Raw genomic sequence first — 17,840 nt, 5'->3', positions numbered from 1 at the left:
AAAAGGGTTTTAGTGTGAGATGTCTCATGCTTTTGGCCGTCAACACTGTGTCAAAACCTTTAACTTCTAACGCTCTACCATAGAGATGTATGACAAGACCTAGCCACCCACGCCAGACCCATCTAGCCTTCACAACACACGTCTGTGGTGCTACTGGAGGACTAGGGGAATCAAAACCATTGAGGATGTCTTAAACACCTGTGCACCGCCCTGCACTGCATACCTATTGACATTGTTATGGCAGGTAGCTCAATGCCACACCTGACAGTGTTACAGCAGGTAGCCGCCACACTGCACCCTGTTGACACTGTTGTGGCAGGTCGCCCTCAACGCTAAACCCCATTGACAGTGTTTTGGCAGGATGCCCAATACGTCACCCTATTGACACTGTTATGGCAGGTACCCACACCCCATTGACACTGTTATGGCAGGTTGCCCAATGCCACGCCCTATTGACAGTGCTATGTCAGCTGGCCCCTAAACCACACCCCACTGACACTGTTATGGCAGGTACCCCCAATACCACACCAAGTTGACACTGTTATGGCAGGTACCCCCAATACCACACCAAGTTGACACTGTTATGGCAGGTACCCCCAATCCCACACCCCACTGACACTGTTATGGCAGGTACCCCCAATACCACACCCTATTGACACTGTTATGGCAGGTACCCCCAATACCACCCTAGTGACACTGTTATGGCAGGTACCCCCAATACCACACCCTATTGACACTGTTATGGCAAGTACTCCCAATACCACACCCCATTGACACTGTTATGGCAGGTACCCCCAAAACCACACCCCATTGACACTGTTATGGCAGGTACCCCCAATACCACACCCTATTGACACTGTTATGGCAGGTACCCCCAATACCACCCTAGTGACACTGTTATGGCAGGTACCCCCAATACCACACCCTATTGACACTGTTATGGCAGGTACCCCCAATACCACACCCTAGTGACACTGTTATGGCAGGTACCCCCAATACCACACCCTATTGACACTGTTATGGCAGGTACCCCCAATACCACACCCTAGTGACACTGTTATGGCAGGTACCCCCAATACCACACCCTATTGACACTGTTATGGCAGGTATCCCCAATACCACACCCCATTGACACTGTTATGGCAGGTCCTGGTTTACACGAAGTCCCCTTCGCTCCTCCTCATTGACAGTGCTATAGCAGGAGGGAGGCGAAACCGGACACCCTGACACACAGCTGCCTCTCCACTCCAGCCATCCCCTCAATCCCAAACCCCCGTCCCCCCCCCCAGACACTGCCCCCCCCCCCCCTCTCAGATAGCGGTGTCCCACAGCACAGCCTGCTGCCGGCGGCAGGGCGGGGTCCCGCTCTTGCGTGTCTCGGGGGTCCTCTTCCAGCTGGGCAGGATGGGCATGCTGTCCTGCTTGCAGAGGCTGCGCTCTGGACGCCGGTGAGCCTTGATCTCCTTGCAGAGGCAGCGTTTCCTCTCGATCACCTCCAGCAGCTTCCCGTCGCGCTGGGGCTGGGGCTGGGGCTGGGGCTGGGGCTGGGGCTGAGGCTGGGGCTGGGGCTGAGGCTGGGGGGCGCCCCCGCTAGGGGGAGGCTGGCACTGCAGGACAGGGAGCTGCTTCGAGGGCTGCTGGGAGGCGGCAGGAACTGGTCTCTGTTGGAACTGGGAGGGAGGGGAGAGGGGGGAATGGGAGAGGAAGATGAGGAGAGGGGGATGAGAATTAGAGGGGAAAAGGAGGGTGAGAAGGGAAAGAGAAAAGGAAAGATGTTATTATTATTATTATTATTATTATTATTATTATTATTATTATTATTATTATTATTATTATTATTATCAGAACATGGCCAGGCCTTATTATACATGTAATCTTGTAATCTCATTAAATAACACAAGAGGGCACCCTCGTATCAGTACTAATATACCTACTGTGTGTGGCTATGTACAGTGTGTGTCGTTCTCTTTGCTTCAGTGAGTGTCTCAGTGTCTGTCTGTATTAGAGTAGACTTTTCCATGGTTATACAATGCATTTCCCATACTTTACCATGGTTTGATAATATGTGCTTTACAATGCTTTATCTCTGTGCTTTACAATGCTCCCCTGTGCTTTACCAGACCTCTCAGTGCTCTACAATGCTTCCCTGTGCTTTACAATGCTTGCCTATGCTTTACCACACCTCTCTGTGCTTTACAATGCTTCCCTATGCTTTACCAGACCTCTCTGTGCTTTACAATGCTTCCCTATGCTTTACCAGACCTCTCTGTGCTTTACAATGCTTCCCTATGCTTTACCACACCTCTCTGTGCTTTACAATGCTTCCCTATGCTTTACCAGACCTCTCTGTGCTTTACAATGCTTCCCTATGCTTTACCACACCTCTCTGTGCTTTACAATGCTTGCCTATGTTGCTACGGGACTCTCCTATAAGGCCCCCCCCCCGTACCTGTCCCAGGATCTCTCGGGGGAGGCTGCACTGTCTCTGCACGTTGGTGGAGGCGTGTCTCACTCCGGAGGTGGAAGCCGAGCGACCCAGGCGAGCGAAATCTAAAAAAAAAACATTTTTAAAAATAACACCTGAAAGTGGGCAAAAAAAAAAAATCCTATCTTACAGACCCGTGTCCAGTCTTATAAAAGTTTACCCCAGTAAATTTGCCCCATGCCAGCGCTGTGCTTTACAATGCTTCCCTATGCTTTACCAGACCACTCTGTGCTTTACAATGCTTCTCTATGCTTTACCACACCTCTCTGTGCTTTACAATGCTTCCCTATGCTTTACCATACCTCTCTGTGCTTTACAATGCTTCCCTATGCTTTACCAGTCCTCTCTGTGCTTTACAATGCTTCCCTATGCTTTACCAGACCTCTCTGTGCTTTACAATGCTTCCCTATGCTTTACCAGACCTCTCTGTGCTTTACAATGCTTCCCTATGCTTTACCAGACCTCTCTGTGCTTTACAATGCTTCCCTATGCTTTACCAGACCTCTCTGTGCTTTACAATGCTTCCCTATGCTTTACCAGACCTCTCTGTGCTTTACAATGCTTCCCTATGCTTTACCAGACCTCTCTGTGCTTTACAATGCTTCCCTATGCTTTACCAGACCTCTCTGTGCTTTACAATGCTTCCCTATGCTTTACCAGACCTCTCTGTGCTTTACAATGCTTCCCTATGCTTTACCATACCTCTCAGCACTTGATTACACTTTGATTTTTACTGTTGGAAACTCTTATAACAGCTGTCCTGGCCATGCTTACCTCCATTTCGATGGCAGGCAGGAAATGTCTGACAGGGCTGGGGTAGTGCGGACCTTCGTACCCCCTTAACTGAGCCCACCTCCACAGCCTGACTCCGCACGGGGATCCCTGATTGGCCGAGCCCTTTCTCCTCCTTGGGGGCGTCTCCGCTGCCGTTCCACGCTCTAGCGTCCTCCGCTGGCTCTGGAGGGAACCGCAGGGCGGTGGGGAGAGGAAGCACAGAAGCGATCAGAGATCCCCCCACAGCTACTGAGCGCTCAGCAGCGCTGAATGCAGAAACACTGAAAGAAGCTTTCTGTGTGTCGAAGGGGTGAGGAGAAACAGTCCCTACCTGACCCAGCGCTAGAGCTAATGATCCCTGTGGAATCCCCAGTGAAGATCGACACAGCCAGGAACCTGCGCTCCCCTGACTGTGTGTCTCCCCCCTGCACACCACGCGGCCGTGCCTTTACCAGGGGAGACCCTCGGGGACCCCTGCGCTCCCCTGACTGTGTGACTCCTCCCTGCACACCACGTGGCCGTGCCTTTACCAGGGGAGACCCTCGGGGACCCCTGCGCTCCCCTGACTGTGTGACTCCCCCCCCCTGCACACCACGCGGCCGTGCCTTTACCAGGGGAGACCCTCGGGGACCCCTGCGCTCCCCTGACTGTGTGACTCCCCCCTGCACACCACGCGGCCGTGCCTTTACCAGGGGAGACCCTCGGGGACCCCTGCGCTCCCCTGACTGTGTGACTCCTCCCTGCACACCACGTGGCCGTGCCTTTACCAGGGGAGACCCTCGGGGACCCCTGCGCCTCCCTGACTGCGTGACTCCTCCCTGCACACCACGCGGCCGTGCCTTTACCAGGGGAGACCCTCGGGGACCCCTGCGCTCCCCTGACTGTGTGACTCCCCCCTGCACACCACGCGGCCGTGCCTTTACCAGGGGAGACCCTCGGGGACCCCTGCGCTCCCCTGACTGTGTGACTCCCCCCCCCTGCACACCACGCGGCCGTGCCTTTACCAGGGGAGACCCTCGGGGACCCCTGCGCTCCCCTGACTGTGTGACTCCCCCCCCCTGCACACCACGCGGCCGTGCCTTTACCAGGGGAGACCCTCGGGGACCCCTGCGCTCCCCTGACTGTGTGACTCCCCCCTGCACACCACGCGGCCGTGCCTTTACCAGGGGAGACCCTCGGGGACCCCTGCGCTCCCCTGACTGTGTGACTCCCCCCTGCACACCACGCGGCCGTGCCTTTACCAGGGGAGACCCTCGGGGACCCCTGCGCTCCCCTGACTGCGTGACTCCCCCCTGCGCACCACGCGGCCGTGCCTTTACCAGGGGAGACCCTCGGGGACCCCTGCGCCCCCCTGACTGCGTGACTCCTCCCTGCACACCACGCGGCCGTGCCTTTACCAGGGGAGACCCTCGGGGACCCCTGCGCTCCCCTGACTGCGTGACTCCCCCCTGCACACCACGCGGCCGTGCCTTTACCAGGGGAGACCCTCGGGGACCCCTGCGCTCCGCTGACTGTGTGTCTCCCCCCTGCGCACCACGTGGCCGTGCCTTTACCAGGGGAGACCCTCGGGGACCCCTGCGCTCCCCTGACTGTGTGACTCCCCCTGCACACCAGTAAAACGGCACGTCAGTAAAAATGAGAGGAGAATTCGCTTCCAATCGGCTTTTAACTGCGGAAGTTAAATGCCGTTGATTGGTACTCCGTTGTAAAAGTGAGGGAAGGACCGCTTTTCTAGCTCTGAAATCATCGCATTAATGAACGGATGCATTTAATACCTGCCGCTTTAAATGCTTCTTAAAGGCATCAGCAGTAATAAAGGCGTCCGCCAAATAAACTAATGCTAACCATTAGGAGGCTGTGTGGTCCAGTGGTTAAAGAAAAGGGCTTGTAACCAGGAGGTCCCCAGTTCAAATCCCACCTCAGCACACTGACTCATTGTGTGACCCTGAGCAAGTCACTTAACCTCCTTGTGCTCCGTCTTTCGGGTGAGACGTAATTGTAAGTGACTCTGCAGCTGATGCATAGTTCACACACCCTAGTCTCTGTAAGTCTCCTTGGATAAAGGCGTCTGCTAAATAAACTCATAATAAACATTAATATTGCCACTTACTGTCCGCTTCCTTATGACTTCTGCTGCTAGACATCCTCCTCTGCAACGGCCAGTGCTGTCCTTCATCGACCGGGCTGGAAACCCCTTTGGGGTCACCTCCCACCCCCGCGACGGGGAGACTAGAGGGGGGCTGTTGACGGACACTTCCGAGACTCCCTTTGGTGTGCGGGAGAGGGGCTGGGAAAGTGGAGCTGCTTTTGGGCAAAGCTGGTCCAGACGACCCCCTCAGGCTCTCGTAGGCTGGGGGTCTCTGCAGCCCCGCGGAGGGGTAGGTCCACACCATGCAGTGGTCCGGCAGGGGGGTGGAGCTGCGGTAGGAAAACAGGTGCCGGGATGAGGGGGTGGCAGAGCGAGGCGGGAAGGAGTCAGTTTTCTCTGGCTTTGGGACCTTGTCTTTGCCCGCGGCTGGTTGCTGCTGGGGGACAGGCAGCATGGATTGGCCCAGTTTCATGCTGTGGGAGCTGGGCAGCTCCTTCTCGGTTTTCTGAGGGTGTCCGGAGGGGTTGGGAGGAGGGGGGAGAGGGGTGGAGTGGCTGCGTGCCCTGCCTGAGGGCAGCAGTAAGAGGTCTTTAGAGCTCTCTCCTCCTGCTGGTCCTCCTCTCTGTGCGTGACCGGGCTCAGCCTGACTGGCGGACGGTGGTGGGTTGCTGTTCTGGGGGACTGGGAGTTTGGACTGGCCAGTCTGGACGCTGACCGTCCCCAGTTTGAGCCCCTTCTGGGCCACGTTGACCCCGCTGGACGAAGCCGCCGGCTGGGGGAAGGCCAGCAGGGGGTGTCTGTGCTGAAGGAGGTTGGGGAAAGGGGGCGGGATCTCGCAGTTCTTGGAGAACGAAAAGGGGGTGGCCGTCCGGGCGCACGGAGGGTTTGGGGAGACGGCCGGGTTTGGGGTCCCGTCCCGTTTCGGCTTGCCGCCCTTCGCGGGGTTTTGGGAGGGCGGTGGCGGGAGGATCAGGGAGGGATTGGCGGAATTTTTACAGTCTCTAGTTTTGGGGATCCCCGAGGCGTCCTCCAAAAGGGGGTACTTCATCTCCTCGTAGATGGCCTCGCTCTGGTCGGAGTCCGAATCGGGGGTCCCCGCGGGGTTCTGGGGCTCCCTGTAGACGTCCCCCACCATCTCTATGTAGACCGGCTCGTCTTGGCTGGGCTGGGCTGGGGTCGGAGTTTGGGGGTGCTGTGGGGGCTCTGTGGGGGTGTAGCGAGGGTGGGGGGTCCTGCCTCCGCCGGGGTGGGTGTTGGGGTGCCCTGTGTCGTCGAAGGACACCGTGAGCTGGGTGTTGGGGCTCCGCTTGGGCTTCGCTGGGGGTGCCTTCCTCCCATGCTGCTCCCCGGAATCAGACTTCTTCAGAGCTGCAAGGGAAATGAAGAAAGAAATATATAATATATTATCATTATTATTAATTTAGCTTTTATCCAAAGCGACTTCCAGAGACTAGGGGGGTGAACTCTGCATCATCAACAACTGCTGCTGCAGAGTCACTTCCAATAGGAGCTCGTTTGTTTGATGTCTCATCCGAAGGACGGAGCACAAGGAGGTTCAGTGACTTGCTCAGGGTCACACACAGGGAGTCAGTGGCTGAGCCGGGATTTGAACCTCCTTGTAACAGCCGTTTTCTTTAACCACTAGACCACCGAGCCTCATATATAGAATCGAGGTCAGAGTGGCTCAGCAATACTAAAGCAATGGTCACCCAGTAACCTAGAACCCACTGCACCTTGACCTAGAACCCACGAAGCGAGACCCTAGAACCATTAACTAATAACCTAGACTGCCTTGAACCCTAGTGTGGTGACCTAGAACCCTGAAGAGATGCCACAGCACCCTGCACGCCGGACCCTCACCTGGCTGCTTCTCCCCGCCCGCCTCCTCGCTGCACCGCGGGTCGCTGGCCGTGCTGAGCCGGGTGCTGGGGTGGCGCTTGGGCTTGGCCGGGGGTCTCCTGGCGCTCGGGGGGGGCTCCGAACCCCCGCTGCCCACCGAGTGGCAGGACAGCGAGCGCGGTGCCAGGCTGCTGGCGCAGGGCAGGGACGCGTGCTCCTGGGACGCCGGCATCGTCAGGAAGCCCATCCGGAAGTGCCTCCGGAACGAGGCCAGGTCCCGTACCTTCCCCACCGTCGCCGAGGAAACGTCCTTACTGGAGCTGCAGGGAAAGAGAGAGGGGAGAAAGGGATGAGAGAGGAGAAAGTGATTGAGAGAGAGAGAGAGAGGAGCCACTCTGTCCCCAGTGGACAGCCAGCTCCTCCTCCTGCAGGCTGGCAGACAGAATAGAGGGCTTTCTGCGCCAAGAGGAGATCTTACTGGGGGAGAGGAGAGAGGGAGCAGAAATATCTGCAGAGTTTGCAACGTCCGGCCACAGGTCCAGAGACACACAAATACCATTCTGTTTATTTCACTGCCTGTGTTCAACTTGAACTGGAACATGTGAGAGGAGACAGAGAGAGAGAGAGAGAGAGAGAGAGAGAGAGAGAGAGAGAGAGAGAGAGAGAGAGAGAGAGAGAGAGAGAGCAAGGGAGAGGGCGAAGGAGAGGGGGAAAGGGAGAGAGGGAGAGGGAGAGGGGGAGAGGGAGAGAGGGAGAGAGAGAGGGGGAGAGGGAGAAGGAGAGGGGGAGAGGGAGAGAGGGAGAGGGAGAGGGAGAGGGAGAGGGAGAGAGAGAGGGAGAGGGAGAGGGAGAGGGGGAGAGGGAGAGTGAGAGAGAGAGGGAGAGAGAGAGAGAGCAAGGGAGAGGGAGAAGGAGAGGGGGAAAGGGAGAGAGGGAGAGGGAGAGGGAGAGAGAGGTAGAGGGAGAGGGAGAGGGGGAGAGGGAGAGAGAGAGAGGGAGAGGGAGAAGGAGAGGAGGAGAGGGAGAGGGAGAGAGAGAGAGACATCCTTACTGGCGCTGAGAGACAGAGGAGAGAAGGGCTAGAAAAGTGAGAGAAGAGGGGAGTGTGGGGAAAGAGACAGGCTTACTGGAGCTGCAGGGAGAGAGAAGGGAGAAACAGGAAGGATTGAAACAGCATTGTGTCTAAATCAACACAGGATGCAGGTTTAGCAGACAGCGTGATCACACACACGAGGTGTCGACTCACACAGATACTGCCGTGGGGGTGCGGGGCGAGAATTAATGCAGAGGCGAGCCAAGCTGGGAGCGAACCTGCCCATTGCTGCACCAGTTAGATTCATCACACTCCATCGCACAAGAAGAGGATGTGTTGAGGGTGATATTTTGCTCCATTTTTTTTTTTTTTTTAACACAATGAAGTTTTTTTTTTTTTTTTTTACTTAATTAAAACAAAAGTATTTACTTTAGCCCCGACCTTGCTGTTGCAGTACTAGACAAACAGAAGGAGATGTGATACCTTTTTTATTAGACTAGGAAACCTTTAGGGGAGTCAATATGTAAAGAACTTGTAAACAAACACAGCTGTGTTTGTGTTTGGGTCTATAGTGTCTGTGTGTGTGTGTGTGTGTGTGTGCGTGCGTGCGTCAGAGTGTGTGCGTGTGTGTGTGTGTGTGTGTCAGAGTGTGAGCATATGTGTGTCTTAAGACTGGGTGCATTGAAAGTAACTCAGATAATTTTTCTGCTCACTGATCACCAGTGAAATCTGTGCAGCTCTGAGCTGCTCAGAGGGAGTGGAGCTTAACGCGGCCACCACTGTCTCTGTGTGCGTGCGCGAGTCCTTTAACTGCGTTTCTGCGTGTGTAAGCGTTTCTCTTTCTCTCTCGCTCTCTCTCTCTCTCTCTCTCTCTTCTGTCTCTCTTTCCCCTGAAGATCAATAGAGAGCTAGCCTGCAACCATGAGCAGTAGGAGGAGAAACTGACATGGACTACAAACCAGACTAGCACAGCAGCCTCCAGAGCGGCAATTAGAGCAGATCCTGTTTAAGATAGAGACTCTAATAATCTAATTAATATAATTAGGCGTAATATTGGGTTGTCGCTACGGGAGACGTGCTTCTAATGTAATGCAGAGGTACCTCTTAAAACACACACACACACACAGAGACACACACACACACACACACACTCTCTCTCACACACACACACACCACACACACACACTGAGACACACACACACAAACACACTCTCACACACACGCACGTACACACACACACTCATACACACACACACATACACTCACTCACACACACACACGCACATACACACACTTACACACACACGCACATACACACACACGCACGTACACACACACACTCATACACACACATACACACACACATACACTCACTCACACACACACACTCGCACAAACACACACACTCTTACTACCCCAACACACACACTGTCTTATCACCCCAACACACTCTTACCACCCCAACGCATACACACACACACACACTGTCTTAACAACCCCACATACACACACAAAAAGATACACACACTGTCTTATCACCCCAACACACTGTTACCACCCCAACGCACATACACACATACACACTGTCTTATCACCCCAACACACACAAAAACACACACACTGTCTTATCACCCCAACACACACTCTTACCACCCCAACGAACACACACACACACACACACACTTCAATTATATCCAGTCATTATTATAAAGACTAGTTATACTGCGTCGCTAAACAGAGGCGGCTGAAGCACTTTAAACGATTAAAAAGAAGAAAAAAAAACATGGACAGTCATATTATGATAATTCATTTTTTATTCTGAGGCGATAGGAAACCAGTAATTATGCGGTGTATAGATTTTCAGACGTGACGTTGTTTTCTTGTGAGATTAGTTAACTGACGTAAAAAAAACGCTAAACCGCATTTGACAGAGACGTGAATGGAATATATTACAATAAACTATACTGTTAAATAAATGTGCTGTAGCTTTCAAATCCATCAAATGTATATATATATATTTGAAAGATTTCAAAATGGTATTCGACTAAATGCATACAAACCAACGCAACGTACATACGCTGCCTGTGCCTTTATCTGTGTCTCTCCTCCCCGCTGTCGTAGTATTCATTTGTATTCATAGAACAAATATCCATTCATTCACTTAAATATTTATTTATTTGAAGCGGCTGTTTTTTTTTCTCTCTCTTTCTCTCTATTCTCTCTTTAATCTCTCTCTCTGTGCCGTTTGCTCGCACGGAGGCGGCGAAGGGCCTTGGCTAGCGTCCTAGCCGTCTCCATGGTTACCGGGGCTGTGTGTGTGTATGTTTATTAAAACCGTGTTATTTAATTATTTAATATAATTAAAAAATATCTATCTATCTATTTCATTCATTCTTTTATTTTACTGTGATTGTTTTTAATATCGTTTTTTATATTATTATTATTATTATTATTATTATTATTATTATTATTATTATTATTATTATTATTATTATGCGTTTCTGCACCCATACCCAACTAACTATTTTATATTCTGTATTATTATAATAAGGGGCGATGGTAGCACAAGTATAGGGCTGATACAATGGGATGCCATTGGTAGAACGGGACCACAGTGTGCTAACTATACCCTAAATGATCTTCAATGACAATGCAATAATGGTTCTGTATTATAATGAGGAGCGATGGTAGCACAAGTATAGGGCTGATACAATGGGATGCCATTGGTAGAATGGGACCACAGTGTGCTAACTATACCCTCAATGATCTTCAATGGCAATGCAATAATGGTTCTGTATTATACTGAGGGGCGATGGTAGCACAAGTATAGGGCTGATACAATGGGATGCCATTGGTAGAATGGGACCACAGTGTGCTAACTATACCCTCAATGATCTTCAATGGCAAATCAATAATGGGCAGCAGTGTGGAGTAGTGGTTAGGGCTCTGGACTCTTGACCGTAGGGTCGTGGGTTCAATCCCAGGTTGGGAACAGTGCTGCTGTACTCTTACTCTCTAGGTACTTTACCTAGATTGCTCCAGTAAAAACCCAACTGTATAAATGGGCAAGTGTATGTAAAAATAATGTGTAACAAAATAATGTAATTGTATGTAAAAATAATGTGTATCTTCTAACAATTTCTTAACAGTCTGCTAAGAAATAAATAATAATAATAATAATACTGAGGGGCGATGGTAGCACAAGTATAGGGCTGATACAATGGGATGCCATTGGTAGAATGGGACCACAGTGTGCTAACTATACCCTCAATGATCTTCAATGGCAATGCAATAATGGTTCTGTATTATACTGAGGGGCGATGGTAGCACAAGTATAGGGCTGATACAATGGGATGAGGCTGCCATTGGTAGAATGGGACCACAGTGTGCTAACTATACCCTCAATGATCTTCAATGGCAATGCAATAATGGTTCTGTATTATAATGAGGAGCGATGGTAGCACAAGTATAGGGCTGATACAATGGGATGAGGCTGCCATTGGTAGAACGGGACCACAGTGTGCTAACTATACCCTCAATGATCTTCAATGGCAATGCAATAATGGTTCTGTATTATAATGAGGAGCGATGGTAGCACAAGTATAGGGCTGATACAATGGGATGAGGCTGCCATTGGTAGAACGGGACCACAGTGTGCTAACTCCACCCTTCCTCAATGATCTTCAGTGGCACTACAATGACACTGCAGGCATATGGAAGATGTAGGCTACCACTGGTCAGTTTGCATCTGGGCACAGAACCACTGTCTATCTGCCTGACTGTATTTGCAACCTTCTTTTAAAACATGTTGAAAAAAAAACAAAAAACGACCAACACTGCCCATCTTCTATAGGGGTCTCTCTGCCTCCTCCCCTCCTCCCCTCCTCAGACAGACAGCCTCTCAAGGACGAATTACATTTTATTTCCACTGGGAAAAGACAAACAAACACGATCCTGCTTCCCTGTGCTAGCTGTCTGAAAGAGAGAGAGAGAGAGAGAGAGAGAGAGAGAGAGAGAGAGAGAGAGAGAGAGAGAGAGAGGGAAGGGAAGGGAAGGCACTGCCCTATATACAAGTGTCCCATATTAAAACCATAGCCAGTTGTCATACAGCACAGTGAAAGCATTGCAAATCCCAGCGAGGATCAGTAAAGCACTGGGATAGAGACAGATAGGCAGACAGTGGCACTGCAATGGTAATGCAGATTTGGCAAACAGCAGTGATGGGTCATTCAGCTATAATGCAGGGCTTTATACAGTAAGAGGATACATGCTGGAGCTACAGAGCAGTAATGGTCCTGTATTATACTGAGAGGCGATGTTAGCACAAGTACAGGGCAGCACGATGGGGTGAGGCTGGTAGAATGGGACCACAGTGTGCTAACTATACCCTTCCCACATTATCTTTAAATACAGACAGACAGGGGCACTACAATGGCAATGCAGACAGACAGACAGACAGACAGACAGGGGCACTACAATGACAATGCAGACAGACAGACAGACAGACAGATAGACAGACAGACAGACAGACAGTGGCACTACAATGGCAATGCAGACAGACAGACAGACAGACAGACAGAGGCACTACAGTGGCAATGCAGACAGACAGACAGACAGGGGCACTACAATGGCAATGCAGACAGACAAACAGACAGACAGACAGAGGCACTACAGTGGCAATGCAGACAGACAGACAGACAGACAGGGGCACTACAATGACAATGCAGACAGACAGACAGACAGACAGACAGATAGACAGACAGACAGACAGACAGACAGACAGTGGCACTACAATGGCAATGCAGACAGACAGACAGACAGACAGATAGACAGACAGACAGACAGACAGTGGCACTACAATGGCAATGCAGACAGACAGACAGACAGACAGACAGAGGCACTACAGTGGCAATGCAGACAGACAGACAGACAGACAGGGGCACTACAATGACAATGCAGACAGACAGACAGACAGACAGACAGACAGACAGACAGACAGACAGACAGACAGTGGCACTACAATGGCAATGCAGACAGACAGACAGACAGACAGGGGCACTACAATGGCAATGCAGACAGACAGACAGACAGACAGACAGACAGACAGACAGACAGTGGCACTACAATGGCAATGCAGACAGACAGACAGACAGACAGACAGGGGCACTACAATGACAATGCAGACAGACAGACAGACAGACAGACAGACAGTGGCACTACAATGGCAATGCAGACAGACAGACAGACAGGGGCACTACAATGGCAATGCAGACAAACAATCAGACAGACAGACAGACAGACAGACAGACAGACAGACAGACGGACAGACAGGCTGGTAGAATGGGATCACAGATGCTAGCTATTCCCTTCTCAAATGGTCTGTATACACATGCAGAGAGAGTAGGTAGGGCTAGCAGAGAGAAAAGCCACACAGCTTGCATAAAATGAGACAGATGCCCGGCGTTTAGGGTTCTCCAGACAAGCTCAAAGCAGCTCAAAGCCGGGTACAGGCAGAGTCAGAGACAACAGAGAACAACTCTGTATGGATTTAGCCACAGAACCACTGCAAACAAGGAGCAGGGAAATGTAACAAAAAAAAGCAAGTCAAGGGACATTTAAAACTGCTTGGATGAAATGCTGGGGCCAGTGAGTGGGTGGTTTAATATTTTGGATTATCTGAGTGTGTATTAGTGGGCGTACAGCGTGCGTCACAATTCTTACTGCTAATACGCTCAGACACAAGCAGGACATGTTGGGCAGTCAAATATAGGCCAGCTCCCTTTTACCTTTCATATAACTATAATACACAGCATAGCATGGTTTGAAACTAACCCTGCACCCGGTCCTGGGGTTCAGAGCTCCCTTCAATGAAGTCTAATATTGAAATGATCAGGAGCCAGGAGTTTGAGCAGGGTTACAAACTCACACTAGCCCTGCTGCTGCTGCTGCACCCAGTCCTGGGGTTCAGAGCTCCCCTCAATGAAGTCTGTTATTATTATTAATATTGAAATGATCAGGAGCCAGGAGTTTGAGCAGGGTTACAAACTCACACTAGCCCTGCTGCTGCTGCTGCTGCTGCACCCAGTCCTGGGGTTCAGAGCTCCCCTCAATGAAGTCTGTTATTATTATTAATATTGAAATGATCAGGAGCCAGGAGTTTGAGCAGGGTTACAAACTCACACTAGCCCTGCTGCTGCTGCTGCTGCTGCTGCACCCAGTCCTGGGGTTCAGAGCTCCCCTCAATGAAGTCTGTTATTATTATTAATATTGAAATGATCAGGAGCCAGGAGTTTGAGCAGGGTTACAAACTCACACTAGCCCTGCTGCTGCTGCTGCTGCTGCACCCAGTCCTGGGGTTCAGAGCTCCCCTCAATGAAGTCTGTTATTATTATTAATATTGAAATGATCAGGAGCCAATACTGGGTGCAGCAGCAGCAGGGCTAGTGTGAGTTTCTAACCTTGAAATAAGTAATGATTGACGATCAAATCTCAGATACTATAATAATAATAATAATAATAATAATAATAATAATAATAATAATAATAATAATAATAATAATAATAATGTCTCATATTAAGATTCTGATATTGCTATTCAGTGATACTTTATGAGTAGTGCTGAAGAATGCATGAGAGTATCTGCATGAATGTGCCTCTCCTCTCCAGCAGTGTTTGTGTTTGGTTCCTGCTTGTTCCCCTGTGGAGATGTTTCCTGTGTAGCTCGATCATTTCTCATCAATGCAGCGCAGGGCTCTGCTAATCCATTGAGACACGGCCTGGCTGGAGCAAAACAGATCAATCAGGGCCGCTGAGGAGGAGGAGGGAGCAGGGAGGGGAGGGGAGGGGAGAGGAGAAGGGAAGGGGACGGGAGAGGAGAGGAGAGGAAGGAGGGGAGGAGAGGGGAGGGGAGAGGAGAGAATGGAGGAGAGGAGAGGGGGAGGGGAGAGGAGAGGAGAGGAGAGGAGAGGGGAGGGGAGAGGAGAGGAGGGAGGAGGGAGGGGGTGGAGGGGAGGGGGAGAAGCAGAGGGGAGGGGGAGGAGAGGAGGAGAGGAAGGAGGGGAGGAGAGGGGAGGGGAGAGGAGAGAGGGCGGAGGGGTGGGGAGGGAAGGGGAAGGGGGTGGATGAGAGGGGGAGAAGCAGAGGAGGGGAGGGGGAGGGGAGGAGGAGAGGAAGGAGAGGATAGGAGAGGGGGGGGAGGGGAGAGGAGAGAATCCGTGTAACAGCAGTGTATCACTAAGCGTTGCTAGCAAGTGTGGGCTGGCCCCCGAGTGGCCCCCGAGTGACCCTTGATGGGCCCCTGAGGCCCTCCTCACCTCTTCTTGTGCTCGGTGCTGTCCGGCTCGCGGTTCCTCCAGTCCAGCCGCGTCTTGCGGTAGAGCAGGTTCATCTCCCCGCGTCGCTTCCTCTCCGCCCCGGAGCTCAGCCCCCTGTGCACGCGCCCGCCCCTCTCTTCGATGTCCTGCAGGAAACGCTCGATAGCCACATCCTGGGCGGGGCCAGCGCTCATCTTCCAGGGCCCGGCCAATCAGGAGAGGGAGGCGGGGCCGGGAAAAGGGGCCACTAGTGCCCTCTTCAGGCTCCTGCAGGCAAGAGACAAGAAAGAGTTTCAGTTTTCTTTCACACTCAATGCACATCCACTCACTATATATACAGTTAGGCCTTGAACGTATGGTTTCTAACCCTTGTGTGTGTCTGCGTCTGCATCTGTGTATCTGTGTGTCTGTCTGTCTGTGTGTGTGTACCTGTGTGTGTTTCAGTGTTGTGTGTGTGTGTGTCTGTGTTTGTGTGTCTGTGTGTTTCAGTGTGTCTGTGTGTGTGTGTGTCTGTCAGTGTGTGTATGTGTGTGTGTGTGTGTATCTGTCTGTGTGTGTGTCTCTGTCAGTGTGTGTGTATGTGTGTGTGTGTGTGTGTCTCTGTCAGTGTGTGTGTGTGTGTGTGTGTGTCTGTGTGTGTGTGTCTCTGTCAGTGTGTGTGTGTATGTGTGTGTGTTTCAGTGCGTCTGTGTGTGTGTGTGTGTGTCTCTGTCAGTGTGTGTGTATGTGTGTGTGTGTGTGTGTCTCTGTCAGTGTGTGTGTGTCTGTGTGTGTGTGTCTCTGTCAGTGTGTGTGTGTATGTGTGTGTGTTTCAGTGCGTCTGTGTGTGTGTGTGTCTCTGTCAGTGTGTGTGTGTGTGTGTGTGTCTGTGTGTGTGTGTCTCTGTCAGTGTGTGTGTGTATGTGTGTGTGTTTCAGTGCGTCTGTGTGTGTGTGTGTGTGTCTCTGTCAGTGTGTGTGTATGTGTGTGTGTGTGTGTGTCTCTGTCAGTGTGTGTGTGTGTGTCTGTGTGTGTGTGTCTCTGTCAGTGTGTGTGTGTATGTGTGTGTGTTTCAGTGCGTCTGTGTGTGTGTGTGTGTGTCTCTGTCAGTGTGTGTGTATGTGTGTGTGTGTGTGTGTCTCTGTCAGTGTGTGTGTGTGTGTCTGTGTGTGTGTGTCTCTGTCAGTGTGTGTGTGTGTGTGTCTGTGTGTGTGTGTCTCTGTCAGTGTGTGTGTGTATGTGTGTGTGTTTCAGTGCGTCTGTGTGTGTGTGTATGTCTCTGTCAGTGTGCGTGTGTGTCTGTGTGTGTTTCAGTGTGCATGTGTGAAAACAGCAGCTATCAGTACTCAACACCCCCCCTCCTCTCTGGTGTGCCATTAGCCTGCATGAATTAATAACAGTGGCGAGGGCTGGGAGGAGGGGCGGGGAATGTGAATGTGTGAATCAGGGAATCAGAGAGGAGCCTGTCTGACACTGAGCCCAGCCCCCCGGGGAAAACAAGCAGCGCTAACCATGGGGCTAGAATTATTACTGACCCCCCCAACCCCAACCCCTCCCCCATTTCAAACAGCGCTAACCATGGGGCTAGAATTATTACTGACCCCCCCAACCCCAACCCCTCCCCCATTTCAAACAGCGCTAACCATGGGGCTAGAATTATTACTGCCCCCCCCCAACCCCTCCCCCATTTCAAACAGCGCTAACCATGGGGCTAGAATTATTACTGACCCCCCCAACCCCAACCCCTCCCCCATTTCAAACAGTGCTAACCATGGGGCTAGAATTATTACTGACCCCCCCAACCCCAACCCCTCCCCCATTTCAAACAGCGCTAACCATGGGGCTAGAATTATTACTGCCCCCCACCAACCCCTCCCCCATTTCAAACAGCGCTAACCATGGGGCTAGAATTATTACTGATAAAATCTCAATAATAATGAACACTACTAATAACCATCATCATCATCAATTCTGTTTCGTGCTGTCACATCAATGGAACGAGGAAGACTGCAGCGGGTTTAGTTTTAACCCAGATGCACCAAACCACACCCCCTGCATCATACTGACAGCTGGTATTTTATAAGATGATAACATTGTGTAATTCCCTGCTAAGTCAGTCTTAAAACCTGCATAGCCGCCACCCTACCAATGCAATTTACAAATCGCATCAAATCCAGCTGCACTGTATATGCACACAGCTCTGGACAAAAGTTTAGCATCGTCCAGTGCACATGTTAAATAATAAAAGATCAAAATGATGTTCATATATATTAAATAATATATTATTATTTATTATGCCTCAATCCTAAAATTCTAAGTAATGCAAAA

At 51.2% G+C, this 17,840-nt stretch overlaps 1 protein-coding gene across 1 annotated transcript in view; it reads right to left on the bottom strand.

Moving 5' to 3' along the window:
- Window positions 1–1,310: 1,310 nt before the first annotated feature.
- LOC117404514 (neuronal tyrosine-phosphorylated phosphoinositide-3-kinase adapter 1) overlaps window positions 1,311–17,840 on the bottom strand; it is a 23,467-nt gene continuing 6,937 nt past the window's right edge. The window contains exons 2-7 of the mRNA XM_059014473.1: window positions 15,534–15,800; window positions 7,209–7,507; window positions 5,370–6,716; window positions 3,260–3,442; window positions 2,450–2,550; window positions 1,311–1,670 (exon numbers count right to left, since the gene is read on the bottom strand). Coding sequence (XP_058870456.1) covers window positions 1,311–1,670; window positions 2,450–2,550; window positions 3,260–3,442; window positions 5,370–6,716; window positions 7,209–7,507; window positions 15,534–15,727 — 2,484 coding nt within the window. The 5' untranslated portion in view covers window positions 15,728–15,800. The remainder of the gene's footprint in view (window positions 1,671–2,449; window positions 2,551–3,259; window positions 3,443–5,369; window positions 6,717–7,208; window positions 7,508–15,533; window positions 15,801–17,840) is intronic.

The sequence above is a fragment of the Acipenser ruthenus genome, chromosome 48 (assembly GCF_902713425.1).
Source record: "Acipenser ruthenus chromosome 48, fAciRut3.2 maternal haplotype, whole genome shotgun sequence".
NCBI lineage: Eukaryota > Metazoa > Chordata > Actinopteri > Acipenseriformes > Acipenseridae > Acipenser > Acipenser ruthenus.
This window is presented reverse-complemented; position numbering and strand designations above follow the sequence as displayed.